A 15,763-nucleotide genomic window follows, 5' to 3' on the forward strand; every position below is an offset into this window, starting at 1 on the left:
CAAACTTACACAGTTATATAGAATGATCCCTGCAGCAGTGTATTGTTTACTGATGGCTCCAGCTAGTGATAAAATCGGCTGTCTGGAAATGTTGCTGAAATAGGGTGAGTGTTATTGCTTCTATGACAGTTTCAGAAAAGATTGACGAGCAACCTCCACTTTCCACACAATGTATATATTGAAATTGCCAGTGCAGTTTCTACTTGTCACTTATATGTAGGTTTATTTCCATGGTTGTTCTTGACTCATTAACTTGCATAAAGGAAGGATGTTCTAACCAGTTTAGTCTTACTGAAATGAAATGCTAAAAGGGCAAGGCAGCAAATGATGTTGTTCTATTCCATTCAAGGCTGTGTCGAATGGGATCAGTTCAAGCCACATCAGTCAATGAGATTTTCAACAATATGTCAGCGAGATGAGAATATCACCCTCAGATTTAGTCTAATATTTTGGCACATTGTGTGTGTGTGCGCATGTGTACATACCTGTCTGAGTGTGTATGCTTATGTGTGGTTTATGTGTGTGTGTAACATACAATAACAGCTTCTTTGTTTACAAGCAGTTTATAAAAGTGTTTATGATGGTTCCAGTTTAATAGGTGTTGTATAAAAATCCTTTAGTTTTTAATCATTTTTATGCCCCTATGCAAAAAAGACGTTGCCATTAGATTCCACATCTTGCATTTGCTGGAGGCAGCATTGGAAAAGTTGTTCTGTTTTTTTTTTTTTCCTTGACTCTCATGTAAACTCCTGAGCTAAGATCTGGAAATTTTGCATTAGAAATCATGGAAAATTTGCTGATCAGCTTTATCATTTGCTCCTATTATATTTTAACTCAAAGTAAATTTCTGAAAGATATGCCATTTATGTATGCCATGTGTCCAAAAGACTGTAGCATATCATGTTCTATTTTTGCCAAAGAAAGTGCAGATACATAAGATTCATCACAAACAATGAGGTGGAAGGTGGATGAAAGTGGTGTGAAAACTTAAACAGATGATGCTGTGAGCAACTGGAGTTACTTTCATAACTTTTTTCCAAACTTGTTTTCAAAGTCTGCAATACCTTCACTCGTTACAAACTGCCCATTAGTCTTGTAACATCTCGTATAAGATAGCTTCTTGAAGAAAATGTACTTCTAGCACTCAGAAAGGTTTGAAGTGCTGCAGTTGTCTAGGACTTAAGGTGCAGGAAAAGAAAAAAAATCCAGTGGTACATTTGCAAGTGTGACAGAGTAAGAACATACAGTGCTCCAAAGCAGACCCAAGAAGCACAGATGAGATGAAGAGGATGGTACCTGTGTGCCAAGGATGCAGGGTGCCATCCGATGACAAAAGTGCTGGTGTTATTACCAGAAGCAGCGTCCAAGTTCCTAACTTTTATGACAATGTATTGACACAGTCCTAGTAATAATGAGTTGCACCGTAAATATAAAAATAGATTTATTATTTAGACACACCAAAAGACTGGAAAATGCAAGAAACCTTGCCAGAAGTAGTTTATCACTATGTGGCAAAACCAGGACCGACAGTAAATCAAGAATTCCCATGCTGCAAGAGAACAGCTAAAACCGTAGTCATTTTGTCAGCTGGTGAAAATAATGCAGGATTTCCAGACTGTATTTCATAAAAGCTAAAAAAAAACCCCAACCCAAGTCATAAAATGACACCCAGAAAAGACTCAAATAACTGTGGAACCAAGTCAAAGAAGATTCAGAGAATATTGTAAAGTGAAGGCCAAAGAGAGTCTTCAGCCCCTGAAAACATCCTGTAGCAAGAGGATGGACTGCTAATGAATCACACGGATTTCTGGAAAAGAAACCCGATTTCCAACTGTGATGCAGTGTGACATGCAAACTGTCGTATTTATGAGAGTGTCCAGGGAGAGCTACGCTGATGGTCACCCCAAATCTAACCAAATAGTATTGAGATGTACTCTGACAGAAGCATCCAGGGAGAATGGCCTTTTTAAAACCTTGAAATCAAGAACAATAGCCTTTGGTTTACATAAAACAGCAGCAGCATTTCAGTGACAAATGTGTGGGGTTGTTGGGTTCCATGAGGAATATGCAGCTGCATACGTCTGCTACTGCGATCTGTGAATTATAGGCAGACTGTACAAAATCTCTGCAGGCAACGGTATCACCTAGGTTGGCAGACCCCCAGCAGGCACAGTTCAGCATCAACTAGCAAAAGATGGTATCAAATATCTGAAATTTCCATTAGGCAATGCCTATAAGAACCAAGGAATGGCTTGCAGGCACCAAGAGAAACAGGAACAATTTCTGGGTCTGGCCAGTTATTACAGAGACTTTGTGCCAATGTTTTTTGAAGGAACAACACTACTGGCAGAACTTACAAAAACAGTACATGGGGAATAGAAAGCAAGTGCCAGATGGCAGCAAGCCTTCCATGTGCTCCAGGAAATACTGCGCTCAACAGGTTCTGAAAGTGTCCAAGTTTACTGAGCATACAACTCAAGAAAAGCCTTCAGGGCTGTATTACCACAGAACTATGGAGAGACGCACTGAGTACTATACTTGAGCAGAAAACTTGTGCAACTAGAGAGCGTATTATATTGGTGACAGAGCAAAAGGAGCTGTTTCTGGGTTCACACTTCAGGTTTTTCTCCAACCCTGTCTCACATGTTGATTAAGTGAGGAGAAAGGTAACAACAGGCTGCAGAAGTGGCTGATGGCTGAAACATGCTTGCCTGTAACAGCCTGTTACGTGTTCAGCTGTTTGCACAGGAAAAAGTGGAAAAGACCCACCACCATCTCCAGATCCTCTGGGTCAGAGCACAGAGGTCTGTGATAGTGTGAGAAACTCCACACTAAGGGCCACGTCCTTAAAAAGGTGGCCTGTTCTTATGGCTGCAATGGGGGCACACAACCAAGGACAGACTGGATGGAAGGAGAGCAGAAGCTTGGAGAGGGGAACAACATTCAGGATCGGGAAGGAATCCAAGAAAAAGATGCTGTTAAGAAAGACTGGCCTAAAGAACAGCTATTCAACCAGTATCCTGATGAGCAAAGGAAATTGATGAGTGGGTCATAACGGAAACCATAAAGAATTGATGGAGAAGATCAAGGAGCGAGTATAAAGTCTACAAATATATATATTTTTTTTAACTCTAGCTTTTTTAAAAATCCAAAAATTAGTTTATAGAGCCTGATCTCTGTAGAGTTCTTTATAGCAATAATAAAGTACCTCAATACTAGATTTAGATTTACAATATATTTTAAATCAGGCATACAAATGGAAGACTAAAAAAATACAGAAATCCTTGTTCAGTTTACAGGTCCATAGGAGGCATACATTTCTTCTGCTATTAGGTCAATACACATACTGTTTGGAAGTGATATGTTTTTAAGTGGTACGCAGAAGATTGGAACAACAGCTGAAAATTCTGGAATTAGCTTTGGTAACCGACGGGGAGTCAATGGGACAGGTGGGTTTGTGTTGATTTCTGCTGCTGCTGGAACATGCCCCACTCAACAATTTCCTTTGGTCACTGCCGTACTGCTTAAAGAGCCTTTCTCTAACCCAGCCTTTCCTGACAGCTTCAGTGGCAGTCCTTTTCCATTGCTCTGGGTGGCAACCAGGCCAGGTTCTGTGGCTCTGGGAGGCTTGACTAACGTGGGGGTGCCCTTTCTTTCTCCACCTCCCTGCCACAGAGCACACAGAAGCACCAGCTACCAAGCCTGATAAGGCAAGCACTGGCACCCCGGCACCCAGCTTCACTTGTCCAGCCCTCTGAGACATCCTTGCCTCTTCTGGAAATAAACAGAAAGAACAGTTTATTTTAATTCCTGAACTCTACGTCAGGGCTGAACTGTTGGTATTACAAGTGAGAGCAGATTTCTATGCAAGTGCCTCACAAACATGTTAACTGTATCATATGACATCTAACACACCGCTCTGCCCGCTGGAGTGGATAGTTGTTTTTTCCATGCAAACATCTAATCTAGGAAAGTTAGATGATTGCATAGCGCAGCACAAAGCGCTGCTTGGGTGGTGACTGGGGGGAATTAGCCCCAACAAGAAGCAACCCCACCAGGCCTTCATCCAGCTCCTGGCAGCACAGGCACAGTCTAGCTTGGCCTTTTCTTACACAAGGCAGCAGCTAGGTTTGGTTGCTACTTTCTTATTCCTGGAGCAGATGCCAGTGATGGGTACAGGGACAGGCCTGATTTGGGATAAAGTTTCTTCCACAGGGAAGACCTTGTACACAGAGATAGGCCAGCTGCTTGCACGTAGAGAGGAGAAAAGCAGGTGTCTTCATGAAGAGGAAGCCAATCTCATGAGTTGGAGCATGTCTCAAAAGAGAGAGGTGAAGTAGGAACCTTACAGCTGATGCCACATGCAACATGGTTGACTTAACCAGGCACAACACAGACACACTGACAGACCGTAATAATTGGTCAGCTTGGCTATTTCTTTGCAGTAACTACTTATGCTCAGCCAGTAATGATATTTATTTAATATTCTTATGAATTATTACAATTTTAAAACCATACTTGGAATGCTGTTTCTGGCACTGGGACTGCTTTCCAGAAAAAGTAGCCTGCATCCAGATTCAGTGAGCAACCATTGCATTCTTGATCCAAGAAACAAAACTAGGAATTCGGACAAAAACAGGCTTTGATGGCTGGGTACAGTCCAGTCCCCAAGAGGTGACTCCATATTGGACAAATCTGTCCTTATCTTTGCAGACCAGAGGTCCTCCAACTTCAGCCTAGGGAGGAGAAGAGACAATAAGTGATGGAGACACCAGACATGCAAACATCAAAATACTGGCAGGAATAATATTGTGGTAGCTCTGAAGGCCTCAAAATAGGACTAAGGCAAGGGCTGCAGAGAGAGGGAGAGTGTTTTATTAGACCTGCTGGAGTAAAAAAAATGGAAAAAAAAAAAAAGTTGCTTCTAAGCATCCAGGCCATTCCCCTGGTCTGAAGATCTACCAATCATGGATGTGGGAACATCCCCAGATCACTGAGCCCAGTTACACACACACACACAAAAAAAATGTTTCTTAATTTTCTACATCCTCTGACCTACTTGATCCTGGACAAAATGAATTTAATCGTTCTAATGCTGTTCCTTAAAATCCAGGCATGAATACCTATGTCCAATGATTTGTGAGCCTCTCAATGAATGCACTGTCCACACTATCAGAGATACCATTTGCACTAGCAGTCTTGAACATCTGCTCAAACAGACCAGTATTTGCTATCTGACTCTGTTACCAAGTAGCTACCAGCTTTTTATTGAAAAGCTCCCAACACGATAGCCTCCATTAAGAAAACTACATTTAAAAAGTCTTTTCTTATACTTGTGAAAATTAGAAAACTGGAAGCACTTCCAGCTTTATTTAATCAAGGGATTAAATAAAGATGTGGTACAACTCCAGGCTGCACCAGAAAGAGTCACTAGTTTCCCCTCTGTCTCTAGGATCAAAGGGAAGTCTAGGTAGCGTATTACAGGCTTTATTTCAGGTGAGGTGGTGTATTCACAACCCTAGGCTACTATGAGTAGGATATGTCAGCACGCAGTTCTGAAAAGAAGGCGAAATTACCCTACACAATTTCCCTGCTATTCTGGTTGACTGTGTGAGTGAAGAAGAAATGGTACATATGCCTCAGTTCTTATGCTTCATGCAGAAGCCTTGAGTCGCTGAAGCTATTTATGAGCCTTGAAAGTACAAATTGTCATTTGACCTGCTTACACTCAAAGCAAAATTATTCTTACCTCGCAGTTATCTATGCTTCCAAAAGTAAATCCACCACAAAATTCATGCTTTTTGACACTTCCATTCAGAAATTCAGGGCGATTACATATTCTATTTTCAAGCACAGGGAATTCAACATCTTTTAATCTGTTGTCTGTATCGGTACCTTCATGAACAACCAAGAAAATATAACAGTTATAAATGGTAGCCTGGGCATTGTGATCCAATGAAGCCTTGGTAATGAAAGGACTGGGATCTGGCCCCAGCTCTACTATAGTCCCTGAGCTCCTTGAAGGACCTTATTAAATCTTTCAACTTTTTTGTGCTTGGAACATACCTACCCTCAACAAGCAGAGGTTATTCTTGCAAAGTGTTACTAAATAAATAAAAACAGATGCTTAGTATTCTGAGATGTTGTGTTGGTTTGCAGGCTTTTACAACAGCGCAGTAGCAACGGCTTGTTTCAGGAGGGAAAATGTTAGCCTGGGTTTACTTTATATTAATTTGAACTCTTTCAAGGAGGATTTTTCTGAAGCCAAGGCTGAATTTTCCCAAAACACATTTTATTTAGATGTGGGGCTCTGGCTTTGCTCTCCCTCCCCTGCTGATTTCATGAACTAGTTGCATGACATGGCAGGACCCTCTTTCCCACTGCCTAAATGCAACAATGGTCTGTTGAGTTTTCCATCCTAATGCACTGCCAGAAGAAATCTAGCCTGTACCATTTTTTGTGGCTGTGATCACTAGCACATAGGAAGCAGCTGCCACCGTGTGGCAAGCTGAATAAAGAAAAAAATGCAAGGTAAGAAAGGGAAAAAAGGTGCGAGGAAACCCAATAAATACTGTCTATGCTGGGGAAAAGTGTTTCTTGATAATGCTGATAAGTTACACTAATAGTAGAGTGATTATTCTTAAGCATTATATTCGTAGCATCAGGTTTGTATCTAAATGACACCAGAAGGGGAAAAAGGTACTGCAGTCTATGTGGAGGATTTTTATGGTGAAACTCAGAGACAAGGACATGTTCTAGTCTTTTTTTTTTTTCCCTAAATTCTGTGGATGCGCACACAAAGAAGAATCCATTGGCTTCATTTTACGGGTAAAGTATTAATAAGGTGCTGTCTGGCAAATGGGGTGGGAAGGGCATCCTTTGCGTGTAGCTCAGCAAGGCCACAAATGCGTACGTGGGAGCTGGGACTGAATGAGGGCAGATACCAGCATCACTGTGGGAAGCTGCAGGGACAAGGAATTGCCTCCCTCTGCAGCAGAAGTGGGTCAAAGAGGGCTGGGTATTCTCAACCCTCAGCATAGGTGGAGTGAGACCTGGGCAGCAGGAGACCACACGGTCAGTTTTTAATGCTAGACTGTGAACAAAATTCAGGTAAGGGTTTTACTGGCATTAAAAACTTTCAGCTTGAACTCATTTTGCCCATGCCCCAAAGGTGGCTGGGTCTGAGCAAGCTCTGACTCAAAGGCTTCACAGTTCCCGGGGTGCCATCTTATCTCAGATACAAGGGCTTAAGGCTGGTGCTTGCCCATATAGCCTAGCAGTCTAGAGTGAATGTAGGTCCCCACAGAAGTCTATGCAGACAGTAATGTTTAGACTATAGGAAGGCAAGTGCAAGCTTCATTCAGATGTTAAAAAAATGTATATCTGAAGATCAAAATTAAAGGCAAGGGCATTATTTGAGTATTGTCCTTATTTGTGCAAATACAGTGTATGCCTATGCTGAAGAAAGACCAAAATAAACAGAGATAAAAGGTGGTAAAGTCTTAAGTCTAATTCTCCTCTCTCTTTTCTCTTATTTAATGAATTCAGTTTATGTGAGCAATGAGGGGGAACAATCAAGCTCTGAGAGAAAGAAATAAAAATAATAATGTTGCTTGGTGACCTCTGACCTAGTTAAATCTTAAGTAAAACGTGTTTTTCAGGTCCTATGAGTGCACATATTTTGGGATAAGATTTGAAAGCCTTCCTAAGTTTTCAACTGCACCAAATATGCTTTACCTCTTGTTTTTCCCCAGGCAGTTAGAAAACATACTGCGTTTCTTTCTACCATCAGACTGGTTTCAGGCAAACAAACTGGTTTTACACGGTCAGTAATTGTTACAGGACTGGAAAACAAACAGAATAATTAAAAGATCCTTAGAAAAATTACCATCAGCTTGTTCAGTCTTCACACTCAGAAGGCTCTGCATGGAAATGGCGTGGGGAAGGGTGGAGTAGCTGATGGTGCCTTAAAACTGTATAAATGGTTGTAAGATGGTGCATAGTCACTTAGTGAAAAAAGAGGTTCCTTACAGCAACTGAAAGCCTCTGGGATGTGTTTGTGGGCACAGTCACAGTGTGACTGTATTTGCAGCATAGTGCTAGAGTGCTGATCTCTGGTGTGCAGTGTGCATAGGAACATGTACAAGCCCAAGCCCAGCCCCGAGCAACCCTTGCAGGTGGTGTGAGCCTGACTTATCTCAGATCATCCCTGCCTCAGAGGTCATGGACATTCTCAGGGACTTCACAGGAGGAGGGAAGGATGGATGGATGGATGAATGAGTAAATAAAGAGACGCAGCTGAAGTTGCAGAAAATTCCTTTCTCCTCTGGTTGCGTGGGTGATATAGCTGTGGGTGACATCATGCAGTATCTCGCACATTACTAAGTCTAGCACCTCAATAAAGTAAATACCAAAATAAAACTCTTCCTCATTACAACATTGTGCCTGGAGGCTTCAGCACTGGAATAAAGCTCGATATGGAGCAGATAGGGCCCTGGAGATGAAAACATTGCATAGGGAGGTCTTTGCTTTGGACTGCCTGATCCCTTATTGACTTTCGGATGTAGATGTGAAAAGATGAGGTGGCTTCTAGAAGGTGTATCGCCTTAGGGGTCAGTCAAGTGCAAACAGTTTTAGTACAGTGAAAGTACGTCTGAACAAGCTGTTAAATGAGATCTGCCACTGTCAGGAACCTACCCTGTGAAGGTTAGTTCTGATTGTGAAAGAGAGTAAAAGGACCTGAATGAACTCCAGATGTTCAGTCAGGCTAAAATGAACCTTCATAATCTCTTTTCAGGCCCAGAATGATTTTCAAAGTATGTGATGTGATAGCTAGTTAGATCTTCAATGTCCAGTTAAAGGGAACTAACAAATCCCCCTGTTCCTAATCAGGCTGTGCCAGGGCCATGAGTCCCAAGACGTTTCAAGAGAATGAGAGACCAAAGGGAATTGACTCTGACCCATCTTAAAATAAAGATTTCTCCAGCACAAAAATTTGAATGAAACATGAACACAGCAGTTTGGGAGGGTAGGAGATGCTAACCAGCTCCTGTGCTGAAGCTAGATGTGCCAATGCCATCATCCTAATTTTGAACTCTATCCTCCAGCCCTCTGAAGTCCAAGATGGTGATCTCAAACCTCCACTCTCACATGGTTCCATGAAATTATATCCTGCGTGAGTTCTTTCCCCTATAAGAACGGAAATCAGTTCTGCAGCTTCCAAAACTAGTTTGTTCACTTCTCAATAAAGTCCATTTTTATCATATGAAAATTGATAGACAAGAGGAGATTAAAGTGAGAAAGCTGGGATTGGTGGGGGGTTTTCTTGCTGTCCAGGTTTCTCTAGGTTTCTAGTGCTGTTCCTCTAGTACCTTTATCTTCAAGGTTGTATTTAGCACCTCAGGTCTAATTCTACTGGTAGTATGGCCCTCACAGCAACTCTGGCTCCTGTTTGGCCTGCTGGTGTGACAGTAACCAGGCAAACATTTTTGAACTACAGCAAAAGAGCATTGCAGCTTCTGCTTCCCCAACATCAAGAAGCTAAGTTTGTTTCTACCTATGCTCCTATTCTGCACCAAGGAAATTCTACATCCATCCTAAGATGAGACAGCACCTAAAAAATCTATTGGCACACAAGAAACTGGCCTTCTAATGGGATTGCAATGAACACAGGGTGGACACTGGCACCTTCTCAGAGGCCTCTGATGTCTGGGTAGGAAAATGAACAGGAGAACAGGGAAGAAGACTTCAGAAGACATGCCAGAATATGGAGGACATGACATTGAAAGGGAAGTATAAAGTCCCAGACAGCACACATCTTCTCAGGAGCATGGCACATAAGTCACCTTGGACTAGACTTCTATTGAAACCAGTGGTCCTCCTCAATAGATCAGCCCTCCTTTGGGGTGATTTTTGTCAAGATCTTCGCAGACCTGCATCAGTTCTCTGACAAGTCTTGTCTATTGCCACAAAATGCAGGTATAGGAGTAGCAACCAGTCTTCTCACATCATATTTTCTTGGGTGATCTGTTTTATGAATAGTGAAGATTTGGAAATAATAAGGTCCACAAAGCAAGCTGAAGAGAAACGTAAAGAAGGAATTTAATGAAGCTGAAAACAAGCAAAGTTGATCTAAGCCAGAAACTGAGGGTTATGATGTCCATACCTGCTATTTATGGCATCTCACATGCAGACTGTGTTCAGATGGTGAGTGCTGCTGATGCAAAACTGCCTACAGTGCTATAGAATGCATGTATCTACAGTGCAAATGTACATAGGGCACCCAGTGAAAGAGGAACCGAATGACATAGTTCCAAGTACTAGTGAGAGTAAAACTGGTGGAGCATGAGTTCCTTCTACTCACCTGAAGTCAGTGGGATTTTGATTAATCAAGCACCAGAGAACCTGATTTGACATTTAAGTGAAATTGTTCTAAGTTCATTAAAGCTGTATGGTGAATTTTTAAAAAGAAATTTCCTCTCAGGTCAAACATGAGCTTTTCATGATCTTTAATCCATGTGTGGTGAACATAAGAACAAGAGGGAAACCAATGAGTAAGTAGAAAAGTTTCAGGAGCATTCCAAAAGGGAACAAATAACGTTGAAATAGCTGCACACATTTCAGAGCAGACTGCTCAGACATCTAAGCAAGACACTAAAGAGACCTTCAGGCAATTACAGTTATGCACACGATTTTTCACTATATCACAAGCAGGATCTGGTTTTACTGAGCTGCTGGCCTGAAGCCATGCCAGGCCATGAAACATGCATGTGGCCTGGCCTGAAGCACTGCCAGGGAAACTGGACCCTTCTTCTCGCTCCTTGCTCACAGGCCTCAGAGCTGAGTAGGAAAAGCCTCCAAGCAGAAGATCCTCCAGACACAACTCCCCCTTAGTTTGCCTCCACTCTCCCTGCTTCAGTGGAGCTGCTTCTTAGCAGGTGGCGAATGGGAATTCCCCATGACCATCCCTCCCATCCTAACAGGTCCTTGCCTTCCCTAAACTGTGTAAGAAGCTTACAAGGGTTCTGCCAATGGGGTCATTCAGCAGGAGAGATGCTCAGAATTCACCCTTGAACAGATGCCTATGCTAATACCCAGAGGGACTCTCACACTCTCTCATATCACCCGCAACCACCCCCGAGAGCCAACTCCAGGCTAAGCCAACTTCTGCCTTCAGAATAAAGGTGTTAAGGGTGGACAACTTGGACTGAAATGGTACCTGTTCAACTTCAGCAAAGCAATGTCTGCTCCACTTGGTTCCTTTAATACTTTCTGAACGCTTTGGATTTGCAGGGATGACTCTGCTGCATTGAGATTCTGTATCCCAAGAAACACCCTGTAGGAAGAAGGCTCTGTTGACCTGGAAGAAATGACAGTGGCAAGGTTATACATCCATACATGTAATCAGGAATATCACTCTTACAAAATTCAGTGATTTCCCTGGAGAATGGCAGTTAACAAGATGGTCAGGCTGCTGCTTCTGACCATAGATGCCTTCATTTATTCTCAGAGAGAAGGAAAATGTGGCTTTTTAAAAAGTTTGATTTTTATGATGGTGAAAAATCCCATGGGCTGTAAATAATGTGGCATCTTCTTGCAGTGTTCACAACTTCTAAAGCCCTAAGGGTCAGTTGCTAGCCACAGTTCTTCCAAGTGCGATTAGCACCAGCACATCATTAGCACCCATTTTTGTCGTGCTTTGGGGTAGGAGACAAGGGAGATGATAGAAGTAACCTCTGTTGTGCTCTGCTGCTGTTTGACTGAGACAGGAGCAGAAGATAAAAATCAGCTTGCTGGCAAGGAAGACAGGAAATAAGGGGTAAAGAAAGTGCCTTATTAGGTACATCTTGCTCCTCTGTTGATTTTCTCACAGATTTAGGAAATGCCTGTCACTTGTTCTAGCGGATACTCACTCTTGCAAGCACTGAGCTGCAGTAAGGACCCACTGTGGATGTATCAGAGTGCCAGCACAATGGTGCATGTTGGTACTAGAATAGAGAAGACAATCACATTCACTTAAGACTGCATAGTCAATTCTCCACCATCTGTGCTGTGCACAATGGGAAATATTAGCAAATGAGCAATATGCCCCTTATTCAAACCTTTTACCAGTCATAGTTTGTCTTTTGCCAATAGCAAGAGAAATCAAATGCAGATTTTCAAAGGACAAGCTTTATTTGCTCCAGAACATGAGAGACATGAAAAGAAATCTAACACCGAGGTGAAATTTTTGCAACAGGTCACTCTTGCTTTCAGAAATTTAATAAAAATAATTAAATTTCCTAACAATTTCACCTGTGATGTAATGGGTTTGTCCTGATTAGCAATTAATAAAAGGATACATCCTTCTGATTTGTGGGGTTGCTTTGGACTGGTTCTTTAAATAAACCTTACTATAGACTTTTAACTTTTCTTGGGCTATTATTTATTATGGTGACTGTCAACAGCTCTATAGAAAGTTTCATTAGCCTTTCTGTAAGCACCTCACTGTGACTGTGGAAATGCTATGCATAATCGTTTTGTTTACACTGAGAGATGATGGTCTTCCTATGGCTTCTAACACAGCTAGGGTGGTCACAGCATCAATTTACATTTGAACCAGATTGGATGCTGAGTGAAAAGGGATGACCACAATCCATTGGTACACATTGCAGCTTGGTGGGTATATTCCTGGGCTTAAATCCCCCACTGCAGAATGCAATTAACTGTCACTATCCTCAGTGGGAATTATTCCTTCCCCATTTCAGTAAATAAAGGTGTACTTAATGTCTGCAGTTCAAGTTTGCCCTCTAGAGATTCAGGAGAAAGTGGGGAGTTTGGGATTAATGACCCAATAAGTAGCTATCTGTGGACATTATGAGTAAAAAAAAAAAAAAAAAAAGTTTATTTTACATGTGAAAGCATTTTCTATAGAAACCAAGGCCAGTCTCCAGAAGCACATGCATTGTTTCCTGTCGGTCTCTTTCTAATGCCTGTTCCCTGTGAAACCCTGGTGCTCACGGACGGTGATACAGTCTGGAATACCAGTACCTCATCCTGAGACTGACGTGCCAAGGCCAAGACCCTGGAGATGCGCTGCACATGCTATATTGCTCACAGGCTCGCTCACTCCTTATTAGGACTTTTCCACAGTCATGCTCAGAAGAAGCTACAGAACAAAAAAAGCTACAATGGAGAATTTTAAGCAGTTCTGGAATGCCATCCACAGTACAATCAGATGAAAAAGAGAAAGGCATAAGACTTTTTTTTATCTTCCTCAGGCTTTCACTCTTTACATTGGTTAATAGAAACTAAGGGTAAAGAAAAAAACAGAACCTTTAGACTCCATTATATTATCATTACCTTGAGCATTTAAACCTGAGGCTAATATATCACATTTGACGTGACAAAATATTAATTTACCTGGAAAAAAATTGTTAACTATGTCAAGTATTTGGATGTAGTCAGATAACATAAGTAAAACCATGAGCCCCACCCCCAAGAGAAAATCTGTAGGAAAGTTGAAGGGAAAAGAGAGCTAAAGAAAGTGGAAAAGTTTATTGCCCAAGCAATAATAACAACTTCTAAATTCTTTAAAACATTACAGTCTACACCTTGGTTGAGTTCAAACCAATCCCTAGATTATAAATAAAATTGAGTCAGTGTCTCCTTGTCATAAAATATTCCAATTTTGCTCTCACACTGCTCACTCTACTTTCTTCTTCATCCGAATCTCTCTACAGTTTTTAAAATGGATTGCGCTTGAGTGCTCAGTAAGGACCCAAGTAACTCTTTTCAGAGCTGCATATGATGCTATGGATGTTAAATTTGTTAGTTGCAGTATGAGAAAATTAATAAAGTAATCAAAGGGAGGAGACTGTAAGGTTTCTCTACACCTTAATTTAAAAATCTAGTATTCAAAGTCTGTTTTGAAAAGAGATCAGATCTCAAAGTAAAGCTCCACCACAGCAGTTCCAGGGAGCAGGTTTTTACAGCTGTGGTATTTGTTGGTTTTATGCCATTCCTTATTCTTTTTGCCTGTGCAGCAATTAGGTCTGATTGACAAAATTAATGTGTGCAATCATAACGTATTGCTGCTTAGAGGAACACATTAGATGGCCAACATGAAGAATATCACATACTCCTGAGGGAGTGACCACTTTTCCCTATTTTGTATTTATACACTGTCCAACAAAGCAGGGACCTGGCCTCTGGATGTTACTGTAGTAAAAATAATACATGAGATGAAGAACAAATAGACTTTCCATATCCCTGCCAGATACATTTAAAAAAAAAAATTCTGTCAAAATGCAGGCAAGGAAGGGAAGAGCAAAGCAAAGGAGATGACTGCCGGGTGTGCCACGCAGTGCTCCCAGTACATTACAGCTGTTATTGATGTCCCCTGCCAGGGCACCACAAAAGGTAAAATCTCTTGCTGCTGAATTTTTCAGCAAGCACTACACCTCCTCAGTGTACCTACTCTCCCAAAATAGAAAAAAAGAATTAAGGAAAACTGTGTCAAATATCCAGGACCAAATTCACTCCCTACCCCAAAAGAAAGGCAAAATATCTAGGGACAGATTATTTTAACATCCAGATCAGAATAAAAATTAAGTCAGCAGAGAATGAAAAGGGTTTCAAAGGATGTAATCTCTGATGCTCCCAACTAACAGGAAAAGTGGATGAGCAGGTTCTCAAAGCATTAGTCCTGCCACAAAGTGCATGGAAAGACTAGCATGAACATCAAGGAAATCCTCTCCTGTGTTTGAGGAGCCCAGGGAAGGAATACCTCTCTTCACAGCTTCACTGTATATGTCAAATTCAGCTAGCAACTCTGAGTGCTTATCTTCACTGACAATAAAGAGCACACAGATTGTTATCTATGAAATCTTACTGATGATTCTTAGCGCCAGGTTACCTAAACTTTGGCTGACTGTTACAGGTGCCTGATTGTGTCAAACTTCCATACAGACGTAAATTCAAATCTAAAGCTACTGCCTACTGTGGTTTTTATGGTTGGACTGAAAACATTTTGTAACTATCGTAACAAGTTGTAGAAAGGGAGGACAGAAGAGTCTTGAAGGATAATTACAGCAGCGTGGGATTTCGCAGTACTCCCATTTTTTTTCTGGGTCTGTTGTGAAGCACCAAACACCATTTACATCTCCATCAGGATTCCTGCAATACTGTAATAATTACAAAAACAGAGAATGAAGACTCCAAATGTTAGCCACAGAATGACAAAGTCTGTAAGTAAAAAAGTGTTAACTAAAACTTTGAATAATTTCCCCCAACTACTTTTCCACTGGACATTAAATGCTTTCCATTTCCTCTGATCACAAAAATCTTTCTTTCTTGCATCTCAAAACCATTAGGTGAGATTAGAAAAATATGATAAAATTGCTGTCATTTTCTTCATCCACCAAGAGTCTCCCTAGCTCTAGTGCTTTTTAAGGCTTCATGAGAAGATTGACATAGGATGACTAAGTGCTTAGCACTAAAACATTTTTTGTTGGCCTAATCCTTCTTCCCCTAAAGTCAATGACAGCAAGTTAGGTCAGCTCCAAGAATTTGCCAGAAGCCTGCTTAGTTTGTGACAAACAGCAACAGACATCGCTTTGGGGTTTGCAGAACTCAGGGAAGCGCTGATTTCTTTTGTGCTGCTTGCCTGCCAGCGTCAACCCCATGGTGTACCTCTGTGTGTGAAGTACCAACATCCTAGGTAATATAAAATGCATTCTTCCCTCTTCAGTGTTATTGTAGGTCTGGGCTATCAATGTGATTA

At 41.4% G+C, this 15,763-nt stretch overlaps 1 protein-coding gene across 3 annotated transcripts in view; it reads right to left on the bottom strand.

Moving 5' to 3' along the window:
- Positions 1 to 3,247: 3,247 nt before the first annotated feature.
- LOC128140654 (plasminogen-like) overlaps positions 3,248 to 15,763 on the bottom strand; it is a 31,574-nt gene continuing 19,058 nt past the window's right edge. Inside the window, exons 13-20 of one of the 3 annotated variants that reach the window (XR_008234801.1) lie at positions 15,071 to 15,164; positions 13,030 to 13,147; positions 11,913 to 11,987; positions 11,219 to 11,359; positions 7,738 to 7,844; positions 5,750 to 5,895; positions 4,519 to 4,736; positions 3,248 to 3,774 (exon numbers count right to left, since the gene is read on the bottom strand). Coding sequence is in view for 2 of the 3 variants with exons in the window: in XM_052784851.1 (XP_052640811.1) it covers positions 4,578 to 4,736; positions 5,750 to 5,895; positions 7,738 to 7,844; positions 11,219 to 11,359; positions 11,913 to 11,987; positions 13,030 to 13,147; positions 15,071 to 15,164 (840 nt within the window). In the remaining variant the exon portion in view is untranslated. Of the gene's footprint in view, positions 3,775 to 4,458; positions 4,737 to 5,749; positions 5,896 to 7,737; positions 7,845 to 11,218; positions 11,360 to 11,912; positions 11,988 to 13,029; positions 13,148 to 15,070; positions 15,165 to 15,763 lie in introns of those variants that run through there. The other 2 variants (XM_052784851.1, XM_052784853.1) reach the window with 2 other exon arrangements.

The sequence above is a fragment of the Harpia harpyja genome, chromosome 4 (assembly GCF_026419915.1).
Source record: "Harpia harpyja isolate bHarHar1 chromosome 4, bHarHar1 primary haplotype, whole genome shotgun sequence".
In the NCBI taxonomy this organism is placed as follows: domain Eukaryota; kingdom Metazoa; phylum Chordata; class Aves; order Accipitriformes; family Accipitridae; genus Harpia; species Harpia harpyja.